This window comes from Lepidochelys kempii, chromosome 1, assembly GCF_965140265.1.
Source record: "Lepidochelys kempii isolate rLepKem1 chromosome 1, rLepKem1.hap2, whole genome shotgun sequence".
NCBI classification, from domain to species: Eukaryota; Metazoa; Chordata; order Testudines; family Cheloniidae; genus Lepidochelys; species Lepidochelys kempii.
Window position 1 is genome coordinate 124,743,681 of NC_133256.1, and position 15,589 is coordinate 124,759,269.

Sequence of the window (15,589 nt, forward strand, 5' to 3'; positions counted from 1 at the left end):
GGCATTATGGGACAGCTCCAAAGGCCAATTACAGGGCAGAAAGCAATCAAGTGTCTACACTGGCAATAGAGCGCTGGAGCCTCTGCGCAAAGAGCCTTACGACTCTCAGCGAGGCGGGTTTTCTGCAGCGCTGCAACTGAAGAGTTTCTGCACACAAAGTGGCTTGGCAGTGCGTCTGCAGTCGGAGCGCAAAAAGCTGCTTTACTGTGCAGAAACTTGCCAGTGTAGACAAGTCCCAAATACTTAGTCACTGGGTGAGAGACAAAGAGAATGACCTTATTCAGGCAAAAAGAAAAGGAGGACTTGTGGCACCTTAGAGACTAACCAATTTATTTGAGCATGAGCTTTCGTGAGCTACAGCTCACTTCATCGGATGCTGTAGCTCACGAAAGCTCATGCTCAAATAAATTGGTTAGTCTCTAAGGTGCCACAAGTCCTCCTTTTCTTTTTGCGAATACAGACTAACACGGCTGTTACTCTGAAACCTGTCTTTATTCAGGCAATTGTCAGATCAGCTTGTGTCCGTGCCCCCACCTTTCCTGTTTGCAGCTGGAAGTCTGCCAGGTCCATCAGCCTATGAAATTTGGGAATCCTCTACAGCAGGCCATAGAAAGAGAAGCACAAAGAAACAGTCCTATACTACAGGCAAAGTACCTGCCAATCAGCAAGGACTCTGCCCATCATAGCCCTCTAGGAGCTCCTCTAATTGAAGAAGCCTTCTCCCATCTGAAAGAGCAAGTGGAAGCACGAGCTAGAGATTCCAAGTACAATATAAACCAAACTTTGAAATTATTTGAGAACAACAATCCCAACTGAAGTTCTATTATTTTAAAGCATCTTAAAATAACTTTTAAAATTTGATATGGGGAAAGAATTTCCCTTGAAGATAAATATTTTGCAGTCTCCTGGTCACCATGCGGAAAACTCATCAGGCTTCAGTGGAGTTACAATGGGGATTCATATGGTCCCTTCTGTTATATGTAAATTCAGCAAGTACTTCTGCCAACAATGAGAACAATTGTGGGAACAATATTGCAATATAAAATGCTGGCTAGCTAACACCCTCCACTGCATCCTGTGCCTGATCTGTGAATAAAGAGAGGAATTTAGTTCCCAACGTGTCAGTCTGTGACATTTCACAAGCACTACATTCCCTTCCAAAAAAAATCAGCCAGTGACATAGGGAAAGTGCTACAGTGACTGGATGATAAATTGCCTGCTGCTAACCATTGCAAATAATAAATGAAAACACACAGGGCTAAATCACACCTCTCACAGCCCAGAGGGAAAATATGATCCTCTTTGGGACCAGACATTTCTGCCCTCTGACAGTTTTCTTTTCCCATTCTCCTTTCTCTCTCTTACTTGTTCTTGTGACTCCCTTTTTTTTTCTCTGTAGTTCATTTCCTTCAGCAACTCCCAATCCCCCAGTGTGACCTTCACGCCCACCCCCTTCTCATCCCAGCCACTAAAAAATGAGTAATGAAATATTGCTGATATTTGAAGTGTCATAATTTTGCTTTTGAGATATGATTCATGAGGTGGGAGTAGGGTGGAGTACACACCACTAAAAGAGTCAGGGTTCAGGCTGTCTGGAGACAACACTCAGTTCACATTGGAAAGGTTTTCTTTGTAACCATAAGGGATAAAACTTTCTTAAAACAAAACAAACAAAAAACCCCATCCCTTTGAGATTCTGCTCAGTGGATGTATCAGACAGGCAACATAAATACACCAGGCATTTACCAACCTCTTGTTAACCAAAAATCACGTATCTTGAGGTTGACTATTCCACTAAATACTCAATCACTGGGTGAGAGACAGAGAGAATGACTCTATAGTTCAGTGGTTAGTCCACCCACTTGGGAGGTAGGAAACCCTGGGTCCAGTCCCTCTGCTTTAATCAGTCATCTATCATTATTTATCCACAGTGGAGCAGCTTCAACAGGGGAGGTTGAAGGCATCCCACATCAGAATATCCCATAGCCCCATGTTTAGAGCACCACTGAGAATTTGAACTGAGGTCTTCCACCTCTTTCTCCCCTTCAGGCAGAGCAGGGGAGAATTGAACCAGGGCCTCCCACATCCCAGGCAAGTGTTCTAACCACAGGGCTAACAGGTAGAAGATGGGCACCACTGGTGGCACCAACACCCATCAGAGCACCTATCTTCCCTGGGTTTGTGGATTACTCTGGGGCTTGGGTGGGCAATAGTCCCCCAGATACCTAGGGTGAGGCAGCAGGGCACATGCTTAGATGCAGAAACATAGGTGTGGGGGACTTTTACTTAGGCACTGAGTGAGTTTAGGCGCCTACAGCGTTCAGGAGAAGTTTTGTGGATTGCAGTGGAGCCTAAAACTGGGACTTCGGTTCCTCAGTCTGGGGCTTAGGTGCCTAATTTCCTTTGTGTCTCTTGAGTCTATCACTGTAAGGCATATTGTCTAATCCTTTAAGTATTCTTGTGGCTCTTCTCTGAACCCTCTCCAGTTTTTCAACAATTTTTCTAAGCCTTCCAACCTACCCTCCTATCTTAAAGTCCTTTTCTTTAAATGCATCTGGTTTCTGCTGAAACATCTGGGTAAAGGGTGTTGTACTATACTGTAGTTCCTGTGATGGATACAGTGTGATTATCATGAAGGACAAAAGAATGAATTATAATAATCTGTTACTTATTATAAAGTGTAGGCAGGATTTAAGAAGTTTAAGGAAAGAAACCCTAAATTTCCAGAACTGATAAAAAGTGGATTAAGTTATATTTGCAAGATTTGCAGAGCTGGTTTTAAGACATAACAGTCCCACAAGGGACAGTCTCCTCTTGTTACATAAAAAGGGAAAAACACAATTCTGCACAAGGTTAAAGACTTTTTTAATCACAGACCGAAACATCATGATTACAAAACTGATGGTTAGATTTAAAACCACCCTATACACATTTCTGTGGGAATATTTCCCCTTGACTCCCTAGCAGACTATGGGTTCAAGTGAAAAGCAGCACTGTTCACATTTGCCTTTGGGATTGAACTGTGAATTCCAGGATGCTGGTTCATGCTGCAAGAAGTCAGGTAAGGATGCTTGTTGGACACATTTCATTCACCCCGTTGGAAGTGGCTACTTTTAGAGATCTCTGCTACCTACATCAGAAATCCTAGTCATCTTGCAGCTTTCAGTCCAGAGCCTTCGCTGCAGCTCCTCATCATATGATACATCAGTAGATTTTGTCCTTTGCTCATTGTAAAGATAGATGCCACCAACTCCTTCCAGCTCTGGTGAGACAGCTGCATAGATGGATGTGGAGGCTCCTTCCTCTGGAGTCTGCAGACAGTAGAAAACAAAGCTAAATGAGACAGGTGCATATACATAAAGACATTGGTTCATCACTATACACTACCAATATCAAAGAGCTTCCTTTGTCCTGTACCCAGCTTTGTGGTTTTATTCACACTCTGATGAGGAAGGGGAGGAAAAAGGCCACATATCCAGACAGCCCAGTATAGCATTTTATTAACATTCTATTTAGAGACAGCTTCAAGCCACAAAACTCTCACATGCACATGGAAAACTTTGAGATATTCAGAGACAGGATTTTAGTCCAGGCCCATCCTTTCCAGCAATAATCCAATAAGAAGTTTGTTTCTTAGGGAGGTAGATAATTCATTTCTAAAAGCAAACAAAAATATTAAAATCGCTAGTGTAATTATTCATTTTATAAGGATAATGTTTATTAATCTGCTCTAAGCAGATGAAGGTGTAGTCTGTGTGTATAAAGCACACTTTTTAATAATGTGGCATGAGCAAAAGACCATGACAACTATGACAGCAAATGAAAATTCTGCTGTTTAATCCAACCAGAATACTATATTTTGCATAGAACATAATTATCAGAGTTCGCTGCTGTCAAAAAATAAAATGGAAGAAGCTTTGTAACATTTGGCATGAAACAAATGTTTAAATCAAATTAATACCTTATTTCATGAAACACCTTTCATCTTGAGGAAAGGGGGAAGTCCCGGATGACTGGAAAAAGGCTAATGTGGTGCCAATCTTTAAAAAAGGGAAGAAGGAGGATCCTGGGAACTACAGGCCAGTCAGCCTCACCTCAGTCACCGGAAAAATCATGGAGCAGGTCCTCAAAGAATCAATCCTGAAGCACTTACATGAGAGGAAAGTGATCAGGAACAGTCAGCATGGATTCACCAAGGGAAGGTCATGCCTGACTAATCTAATCGTCTTCTATGATGAGATTACTGGTTCTGTGGATGAAGGGAAAGCAGTGCATGTATTGTTTCTTGACTTTAGCAAAGCTTTTGACACGGTCTCCCACAGTATTCTTGTCAGCAAGTTAAAGAAGTATGGGCTGGATGAATGCACTGTAAGGTGGGTAGAAAGTTGGCTAGATTGTCAGGCTCAACGGGTAGTGATCAATGGCTCCATGTCTAGTTGGCAGCCGGTGTCAAGTGGAGTGCCCCAGGGGTTGGTCCTGGGGCCGGTTTTGTTCAATATCTTCATAAATGATCTGGAGGATGGTGTGGATTGCACTCTCAGCAAATTTGCGGATGATACTAAACTGGGAGGAGTGGTAAATACGCTGGAGGGCAGGGATAGAATACAGAGGGACCTAGACAAATTGGAGGATTGGGCCAAAAGAAATCTGATGAGGTTCAATAAGGATAAGTGCAGGGTCCTGCACTTAGGACGGAAGAACCCAATGCACAGCTACAGACTAAGGACCGAATGGCTAGGCAGCAGTTCTGCGGAAAAGGACCTAGGGGTGACAGTGGACGAGAAGCTGGATATGAGTCAGCAGTGTGCCCTTGTTGCCAAGAAGGCCAATGGCATTTTGGGATGTGTAAGTAGGGGCATAGCGAGCAGATCGAGGGACATGATCGTCCCCCTCTATTCGACATTGGTGAGGCCTCATCTGGAGTACTGTGTCCAGTTTTGGGCCCCACACTACAAGAAGGATGTGGATAAATTGGAGAGAGTCCAGCGAAGGGCAACAAAAATGATTAGGGGTCTGGAACACGTGATTTATGAGGAGAGGCTGAGGGAACTGGGATTGTTTAGTCTGCGGAAGAGAAGAATGAGGGAGGATTTGATAGCTGCTTTCAACTACCTGAGAGGTGGTTCCAGAGAGGATGGTTCTAGACTATTCTCAGTGGTAGAAGAGGACAGGACAAGGAGTAATGGTCTCAAGTTGCAGTGGGGGAGGTTTAGGTTGGATATTAGGAAAAACTTTTTCACTAGGAGGGTGGTGAAACACTGGAATGCGTTACCTAGGGAGGTGGTGGAATCTCCTTCCTTAGAAGTTTTTAAGGTCAGGATTGACAAAACCCTGGCTGGGATGATTTAATTGGGGATTGGTCCTGCTTTGAGCAGGGGGTTGGACTAGATGACCTCCTGAGGTCCCTTCCAACCCTGATATGCTATGATTCTATGATTTTCTAATCCAAAGATAGCATAGTGAAATATTATGGTAATCATATAACAAAGAGACTATTCACAGGGTAAGATATTACTCAACATGAGTAAAAAAATCTGGCCCAGGCAAGTACAGTAATGGTAAATGTTGATTTTTCAATAAAAACCACTCTACACTGGGAAGACATTGGGAACAGTAAAACCAAATATGGCCCTGATATTGCAAAGATTAATGTGCATGCTGAACTTTACATACTGGGTGTAGTTCCACTGGCTTCAAAGATACTATTTACACTGCTTTAAGTTAAGCATGTACATAATTCTTTGCCAAATAAGGGCTTAATTCTTAACCAGGACTGCCTTGTAAAGGAGGCTTGTATCTCAATTAAATTTTTGAACCTTGGATAAATAATAAATCATCATCACTAACAGCAACATATTAAATTTCTTAATAGCAGAAGGATAGCAATTAGTAGTAATCATTAATATTTTAATGATTTAAATTTCTTAATAGCAGAAGGAAAGCATTGAGTCTTAAGGTATTGTCTGTATTTTAATTATAAATCTAGTGATACAGTAAGCCTATTACTCATGTGATGGTTCATTGGACACTGTGTTACTGAATTCAACAGCTCTTTGGGACACACAAGTCTCAGCCCTGGTCTACACTAGGAGTTTAGGTCAAATTTAGCAGCGTTAAATTGATGTAAACCTGCACCCGTCCACATGATGAAGCCCTTTTTTCGGTTTAAAGGGCTCTTAAAATCGATTTCCTTACTCCACCCCTGACAAGTGGATTAGCACTTAAATCGGCCTTGCCAGGTCGAATTTGGGGTACTATGGACGCAATTAGACGGTATTGGCCTCTGGGACCTATCCCAGAGTGCTCTATTGTGACCGCTCTGGACAGCACTCTCAACTCAGATGCACTGGCCAGGTAGACAGGAAAAGGCCTGCAAGCTTTTGAATTTCAATTTCCTGTTTGCATGGTCACCTGCAGCTTGCCACGCTGGCCAGAGCTCATCAGCAAAGGTGACCATGCAGAGCTCATCAGCAGAGGTGACCATGATGGAGTCCCAGAATCGCAAAAGAGCTCCAGCATGGATCGAACGGGAGGTACGGGATCTGATCGCTATATGGAGAGAGGAATCCGTGCTATCAGAACTCCGTTCCAGTTTTTGAAATGCCAAAACATTTGTCAAAATCTCCCAGGGCATGAAGCACAGAGGCCATAACAGGGACCCGAAGCATTGCCGCGTGAAACTTAAGGAGCTGAGGCATGCCTACCAGAAAACCAGAGAGGTGAACGGCCGCTCCGGGTCAGAGCCCCAAACATGCCGCTTCTGGGATGAGCTGCATGCCATTTTAGGCGGTTCAGCCACCACTACCCCAGCCGTGTTGTTTGACTCCTTCAATGGAGATGCAGGCAACACAGAAGCAGGTTTTGGGGACGAGGAAGATGATGATGATGAAGTTGTAGATAGCTCACAGCAAGCAAGCGGAGAAACCGGTTTTCCCGACAGCCAGGAACAGTTTCTCACCATGGACCTGGAGCCAGTACCCCCCGAACCCACTCAAGGCTGCCTCCTGGACCCAGCAGGCGGAGAAGGGACCTCCAGTGAGTGTACCTTTTAAAATACTATGCATGGTTTAAAAGCAAGTATGTTTTATGAGTGATTGAAAACACTCATTTGAAAATTTGAATGGACACTATTATGTAGCCATAATTACATGTACAGTGGTCACTGAGTAAATAGCTGGGCTCATAACAATGACAACATCTATGGTCAGTACAAAATGTCAGATACCACAAATAGACAGGACAAGAATCTGTGATACAGCTTTCAAGACCAGAGACTTCATCCTTGACTTAAAAAGCCTTATTCTACCCTTCTCTTCCATGCATCCCTCTCTCCCTCCTCCCATTTTCTCTCCTCTAATCCACTATTCCTCTATTTCTACCCTTCTCTTTGCTCTGCCTCAATTAGGGGCCAAGAAAGATCTGGAGATGTTTCATCAACTATACTATAGTGTTCTCCATAAAGACTTAGCCAGCACCACCAAATTGATTTCAGACTACTTGAACTGCTAACCCTGAGCAAAGTGAGGACTTTAATAGGTTCATGCAATATTAAAATGGTTTACATTTCACTTTTTAAAAAGAAAGAAAATTAGAAACAGAGGAGACAGAGCTGAAAAGTGCTGCTCTTTCCAGGACAATGCTGTGGCGGAGGACAATTTATTCTGGAATCAGAGATATTAATATTAATATATAGTAAAAGATGCAGTACTGGGTTGAACAAATTGTGAATCCAGTTTCAAAGAAAAAAATTGAAGTATGGAAGGCTCAGCAAGAAAGACACATGTTTTAACTTGGATAATTGATACCTACTGCCAGCTTTTTCATGGAAATTCTAGTACAAGAAAATTGAGAAAGCTTCTGAAGCCTTCTGTCAGACTCTAGGTGTGTCACTTAAAACAGAAACAAAGCTGAACTATTAAATGAGCAGACATTGACTTAGGAGGAGTATGGCCACTGTTCTGAACCCTACTGAAATCAGTAGGAGATCTATAGGTGCTCAGAGCCTCTGAAAAATCAAGACATTTTCATTTAAGAGCCTAAATATGCATTGAGGAGGCTAACCTTAAACGGTCATGTTTGAAAATTCTGGCCTTAGAGACAGGTTTTCAGAAGTATTTAGGGACCAAAAAATGTCAAAAGGTAGGTAGTGGGAGTTTTGAAAGTGCCAAGGTGCCTAACTCCCATTGATTTAAATAAACTATTAAAAGGATGTATGATGCAATGGTGGCAAATATGTTTTCAACATAGTGCAATGCTGGCTGTGACACCAAAGAGCTATGTATATTTATTAGAATATATAGAACTTTTATCTGAGGCCAGGAATTTATTAGAATATATAGAACTTTTATCTGAGGCCAGGAATAGTAACATGTTTTGTGTCTCACACATATGATCTGATGCTGGATCTAGTCTTCTGAACAACAAATTTAGCAAATTCAGCAACCACAGCATTACAACTTGCTGAGGTATGAGCACTCATTTGATCAGTCACGTACTGAGTGGAAGCCTGTCAAAGCCAACAATTTGTACTACCAATGCGTGTATTTCATATGGTTGCATGCAGTGCAAAGGGGACTTAAAGATGTCCTAATCATGTAGTTGGGCCCTGAATGATCACAGTGGTCCCTTCTGGTCTTGGAATCTATGAATGGCATCAAGCCAGCATAGCCAGTTCTGCTCCACATCCTTCTAACCTCCCAGTGTAGGGAGGAAGACTGGAGGGAGGAAGACTGGAGAATACTGCACTCTAGAGATTCCTGTCAAAATAACAGCCTCTAGAGTGTTATAAACTGGGATAAGGTAGGGCAGCCCTGAGGCTATTCTAAGTTACACTGGGAGCTAACATGGTTCCCCAACTGCCCCCAGGATAGCAGGCCTATGTGAAGTATAAATTTATTACTATTAACCTTATCCTCTCCCATCCCTCTTCCCTCTTATTGTTTATCATGTTTTGATTTAAATTAGATTATAAATTTTTCAGGGAAGGAAAAGTATATTCTTATGTATTAATACAGCATCTCGCGCAATGGGGCCTCAACCCTAATTGGAGTTTTAGGGTGTTAGAGAAACACAAATAATAAATAATACTAATAGTCTCATGGTGAATGTGTCTATTTGGACTATGAGTCTCCCTTCATAGTGATACCATTAGAAGGTATATGAATTGTTTCATCATGGCCCGTTTCTATTAGTTTGCTCCTTCCACAACACTATATAGACTGAACCATCATGGTTGATGTTTTGCAACCATATCTGTTCTAGGCGCTAGTCAAACAGGAGCTTAAACTGCTCGCTATGGCAAACTGTATCTTCCCAACTCCATGGGCCTGTTTGGCAGCATCCCAGCCTATATAGAACTTATTGGACAGCAGCCAATATGGTTAAAATTATACATCTGTTCATTAGCAATTTTTCTCATAGGGACACAAGGCCATCCAATGAGAAGTCCTGATGCAGATGACTTTCAACATAACCGGGGGCGGCTCTACCAATTTTGCCGCCGAATTGCTGCCGCGGGACACGGACTGCTGCCCCATTCTGAATGCCGCCCCAAGCACCTACTTGGAAAGCTGGTGCCTGGAGCCGGCCCTGAACATAACAATGTTAACCATAAAGTCAAAGGGCCTATTGCTAAGAAAAGGCCTACTGGTAAGTGAACCAAACCCCCATGAAGTTTTAAGAATAATTTTCAATAATAATATTAAGTAGTGTAACTTTGATGAAGAGGGAAATTTAGTTTAATAAGAACGGAAAGTTTATTTGCTTAATGTTTAATATAATATTCCTTTTTTAACCACAAAACATACTAACCACATGAGGATGTCAAGTCTGGATATTGCAATATGTGCTTAGAAATTTACAAACATGTTCCAGACAAAAGGGGATGTCTGTAACTGTCATGCGTAAAAAAAGGAAGTTATGGCTTGTCAACAACCTATCTATAAAAGATTGCAAGTTTGAGTTATTGATCGGATCAGACAGGACTGGGATCAGACTGGCATTGGCTGCAAACTTTGGATTGGGTATTGTATATCTATTCTTATTATGTGCTACTCTTAAATAATAAAGGCAACTTTATTAATAAAGACAATCAAGCCTGACTACTCCTGTCTCCCTATTTCATTGTTACCATCTCAGACCGAATCACTAACAATGAAAATGTAATCAATATATATGTAAAGGTAACACAAATTCCTCCATATTATAATAGTGCCTAGAGGCCCCAGCCACAAGAACTGCATTGTCCTAAGTACTGGACAAAGGTATAGTTAGAGCCAGTCCTTTCCCAGAAGAGATTACAATCTAAGCATACAAAGGTGGGAGGGGAAACAGAGGCACAGCCAGTCAGTGATTTGCTTAGGTCACAGATCAAAGATAGGAGTAGAACCCAGTTCTCCGGAGTCCCAGTCCAGTAACTTAGCCATCAAGTCCATGCTTGTCTTTCTTCTCTGAGTTTGTAATATAATATGTCATTCATTTATTTATAGTCATTTCTATGGCTTTCATTACCATAGCATGCAAGCACCTAATTATAAGAGAAAAAGTACAGATCTTTTTTAACCTTCTCCTCAATCCTAAATGTAGACTGATCTATCATTAACTAAGAATACTTAACCATAGTTTAGTATTCACACTAGAGACTTGTTATGTTAAAGAGCAATACTGTTATTCCTGTTAATCATGCTATGCCTTAATTCTACCGAGAGTTTTCAGCTATCATTGTTATTATCTGAGTCATATAACTGACAACATAAGACAGCTCCTCCTTCAGTAAACACAACAAAGCTACTTGGAGAGAGATCCTCTTTGATTTCTAATGCTAGAACATCTGCTCCATCTAATGACTTACATTCCCTTCCCTTTGTTGAGAAACCAATTTAAATATGAAGCAAAGAGTGAATGGATCAAAATTAAAAGAGGAATCAAAACAACAAACCCCTCCTGACAGCTTTTAATTAATAATTCTGCCATGCATAGTCTCATGCCAATTTATAGTTCATCCCCACTTCAGTGAATTCTTTCAAAGAATGCCAGCATTCTGGGTAACCACAATGATACACCACAGCAAATCAGTAGTGTTTAACTTACACAGATTGCTATATTACCAAGCCAAGATGTTATGAGAACAAGCAATGTCCCAACTAATAAAAATGTTTTCCAGTGGATTTGGAATTTATTTTCTTCTTAATTAAATGCACACCTGTGTAATGTACAACGACTTTTCACATCACACGCAATGATGTAAAATACTTTTCACAAAGCAATCACTCTATAACTGACCTATCTGTAGTGAAGACACCACTATACCAATGGGAGAGCTTCACCCATAGATGTAGTTAATCCACCGCCCTGAGAGGCAGTAGATATGTTGATGAGAGAAGTTCGCCTGTTGACAGAGCACTGTCTACATAAAGGGGTTAGGTTTGTATAACTACATCGCTCAGGAGTGTGGATTTTTCACACCCCTGAGTGACATAGTTATACCAATATAGATCTGTAGCGTAGACCTGGCCTTAGGCAAGTCAGTTTACCTTTCTGTCTCAGTTTCCCCATCTATAAAATTGGATAATGATACTTTCTCACTTACTTTACAGGGTAGTTTGAGGATGAATTATCTATAGGATGCTCCGAACATACAAAGCACTCTAATGTTTTGATAGTATTAGTGTAGGAAACCTATTTGTCAACCGTCACAGGTTGATAAAGCATAACACAAAAAACATTCAGAGTAATTTATTAAATACTCCAAAGATATAGAGCACCAGGTATTTCAAGAGCACTACCATTTCCAAGTAAACACCTAGTGGTGTCAGTACTGGAACTGAGTAAGCCTTCAGTCCTAACTACCCAGAGAGTAAACAGATAAACTATCCTCTGAGGTGCCTGGTAAAGGACCTGATCTTGGCACCCCAGTCCCACTGAAGTTAGTCATTCATCTCACTTGGATAAGAAAGAATTAGGCCCAAAGTGTGTGTGTGGATAGTGTTCAGTAAGATAAGCAAACTACATAGCTATTTTTAGCCCTGCAGCCTGAGCCCCGTGAGCCCAAGTCAATTGACCTGGGCTCTGAGACTCAGGGCTGCAGATTTTTAGTTTGTAGTGTAGACTAACCTTGAGTCTTTTGACGAAGGAGAAGGGTAAGGAGGAAGAAGGATTATATTGCTTGATTTCTGAGCTTGAGATTCAACTTCAGAATCATGGTGAGGACTTCTCTAACTGGTCTTTGGGCATATTATTATATTGTAATAGACCTATGAATGAAAAGCACTATATGGCCCCAATCCAGCAAAGCACTAAAGTACATGAATAACTGTAAGCACATGGGGAGTTCCACTGACTTCAGTGGTACTATTCATGTACTTAAAATTATGTACATGCTCAAGAACTTTACCAAGTCTGGGGCAACAGGAGCTAATTAGGGCACAGCTTGTCAGTCAACTAAAAAAATCTCTCTAGATAGTCATAAGCCCCTTGTTGCTATGGCACATGAGCATCTCTTTCATAGGCATACCCTGGGAAGTCTTCCCTCTACCTGTGCTCTCACATTTAAGAAAAGTCTGAATTTTTGATCACATACATCACAGCTCTGGTTAATTCCATTCATATGGTGCCACTCCAGAAAGGAGTTTCCACGGGAGAAGATTTATTACATTGTGCCATGCTTCTCAGTCACTCCCAGGGTGAAGTCCCTGGCTCCACTGAAGTCAATGAGAGTTTTGCCATGGACTTACATGGGGCCAGGATTCCACATTAGAGTATATAAGTCTATAGCAGAGACCTCAAAAATGTTTAACTCAGATCCAAAATACATAGTGGTGACATTATGCTATACATAGCAAAAAATGCATGGTTATCCCAAAGGTCCCATGTAGAGCCAACTGAAAAGCAGAATTTCCATCTCATGGGAAATTCTGGTATTTTGACATTTTTATCCTGAATTAGAACAGAGGGTCAAAATATCAACATTTTCATGGAATGAAAAGTTCTGAAAATTTTCAATTCAGAAACATTTTGTTTTGATTTTCTTGAAGGCAAAGTCAACCAACAATCAAGCTTTTCCAGTGAAAACATTTTATTATGGGAAAATGTTTCATTTTACATTTTTCAGCCAGCCTACTTCCCATGCGTAATGAAATTTTGTGGCGACATTAATGGCACTATAATGTATACGTTTTGCAAAGATACCACATAAATAGTTATCTTTGCTCTATAAAATCTATTAAAAAATTCATTCTTCCAACTAGCCACACAATCTGAAAGGTCTCCTCTCCTGTGTAGCTCCTAAAGCCTGGAGGAATGGTAGTGCTTTGTTTCAGTGCTAATAAATAAAACACATTTGTGTTTGTATATTTTCTCCCTGTAGCGCATTTTTAGAATAATTTTAGCAAATTGGGGGACCTTGCTGCATAACTTGCTACGTGACACTGGGCCACTGAAAAGGATGTACATTTTGCAAGTTTCTTCTACCTGATTCATTTCCCCCTGATTTCTGTCATTATTGATAGATTTATACATTCATACATTTTAAGGCCTAAAGGATCCATCGATCTAGTCTGATCTTCTGTACAACGCAAGCTATAGAATTTCACCCAACAATTCCTGCATTAATCCCATAACTGGTTGGGCTACAGTGCATCTTTTAGAAAGACATCCAAAAATGCTTTAAGTAATAGAGAACCCAACACATCCTTTGGTAAGTTGTTCCAATGGTTAATTGCGATCACTATTAAAAATCTGTGCCTTATTTTTTTGTCTGAATTGAGCTTTTTCTGCCTTTCTTCTGCTTGATTAAAGAGTTCATTACCATCAGAGATCTTCTGCACAGCTAGGTACTCGCAGACTGTGATCAAGTCATGTCTTAGCCTTCTTTTTGGTAAGCTAAGTAGATTGGGCTTCTTACGCTTCAGACAACAAGCAGGTTTTCAAGCCTTCCAATCATTTGTGTAGCTCTTTTCGGAACCTCCAATTTATTCCCTTTTATGTGTATAACATAGGAAGCATGTTTCTAACTGGTAGTAACATTTTAAGGGCAGCCATTGTAGTTGTTTTTGTTTTCTTATCAATTAAAATAAAATAGAATACTGACTGTTCATTAATTTCAAAATCATTATCAGCCAAATCATCAACTAGCTAAAAGCCGGAATAATGAAACATTTACCCCAGGACTTTTTCTTCCCACTACTTGGCTGCTTTCCTCAGTCTCTTCTGCGGTACTTCCTCCCTTCTCTCCCCTCCGCCCACCCGCACACACACTCCTTGCTACTTCTGTGTGCTAAGGATGAGAAAAATGGTACTGCCATGTTGGGGCAGGCTGCAGTCTTCTCCACAGGACTGACTAGTAGGCAGATGGGGGAGCAGCAAATGCAGAGCAAGAACATGGGAGAGGAACAATTTCAATTTTCCTGCCCAAACGCAGAGTGCTCCACAAAATGTGGTCTGCACAGAGTTGTTTTTCAGAAGTCCTGTTTTTGAATAGTGACAGGAGTCATAGCTGAAGTGGTATACTGATGTGGAGGCTGGTACAGTATGTGCACGTCCTGTGGAAAACCTGTGGGAAAGAGTGGGTTATCAGGCCCAGGATATACAATAATGGCTCAGAGCTAATTCAGGCATTGAGAAGAACAAGAGCAATGGCAAAGGGCCAAACCCCAAGGTAGGAAAATGAAAAGAAACTGAAAATAGAAGGAGAAGAAGGGGAGAAATACCTCCTATTTCATTTGGCACCAAAATCCTTCAAGAGTGCAACAATTTTTCAGAAATATTTCTGAGATGAAAATCTTCTCATAAATCCAACCAGCTTCCTCAGTACCTCACCAGCTCCTCCTCATTTTGTTCTCACTCAGCTCCCCTACCTATCTTACCTAGGCCTTGCTGCTCCACCCCTTCAGGGCATAAGCAGCTTCTGCCCTCATCCTGCAGGATGCCATTCAGAATAAACAGGCGCTTCCGAGTTTCCAGAATTATCACTGGCCACAATAACAGCTGTAAGAATTAACCTTTTCATTGTATTAAGTGCTCCAGGAAGTATTTTGTTGTGCTTTTATTTGTAGGGGTCTTTAACGAAAAGGTTAGAGTGCTTGTTTAGAATGGGAAACGATACCGTGAGGTTTATGTGGGGCAATAAACACACATTGTGAGCTCATCAGGTGATGAGATAATGTGCTTCATTGGGGGGATATATTGAACTTTGCCCTTTAATAATTCACTTTGGCTCTCTTATGCCATGCGTACTTTTTATTGTGACTGACGTTAAAGAGTGAGCCTGTTTCCTCATTTTAACGTTGTATAAACAGAGATAGTCCTGGATTAAGCCTTTGTTTGCTGGGGAAGTTTCCAACTGAATTCATGAAGGAAAATCGTTGTGTGTTGTGATGCAGTAAATGTTTTTAACACATAAAAATAAATGCAGGGACTTGAACTCTGATTCTGAATCAGCTGGCACCGTGCTTCAAATCCCTCCACTGTCTCCCCTGCACTTACTGAATCATGCTTAAAATTCTGGTCCTCACCTTCAAGTCTCTGCACAATTCTGCATCCATTTATTATTTAGTATGTACTGTACAGCAGAACCCAGGGGCTTCAATCAGGG

At 41.2% G+C, this 15,589-nt stretch overlaps 1 protein-coding gene across 1 annotated transcript in view; it reads right to left on the reverse strand.

Annotated features, from left to right (window-relative positions):
• Positions 1-2,848: 2,848 nt before the first annotated feature.
• DHRSX (dehydrogenase/reductase X-linked) overlaps positions 2,849-15,589 on the reverse strand; it is a 224,544-nt gene continuing 211,803 nt past the window's right edge. The window contains exon 7 of the mRNA XM_073354095.1: positions 2,849-3,311. Within this exon, the coding sequence (XP_073210196.1) occupies positions 3,114-3,311 (198 nt within the window). The 3' untranslated portion in view covers positions 2,849-3,113. The remainder of the gene's footprint in view (positions 3,312-15,589) is intronic.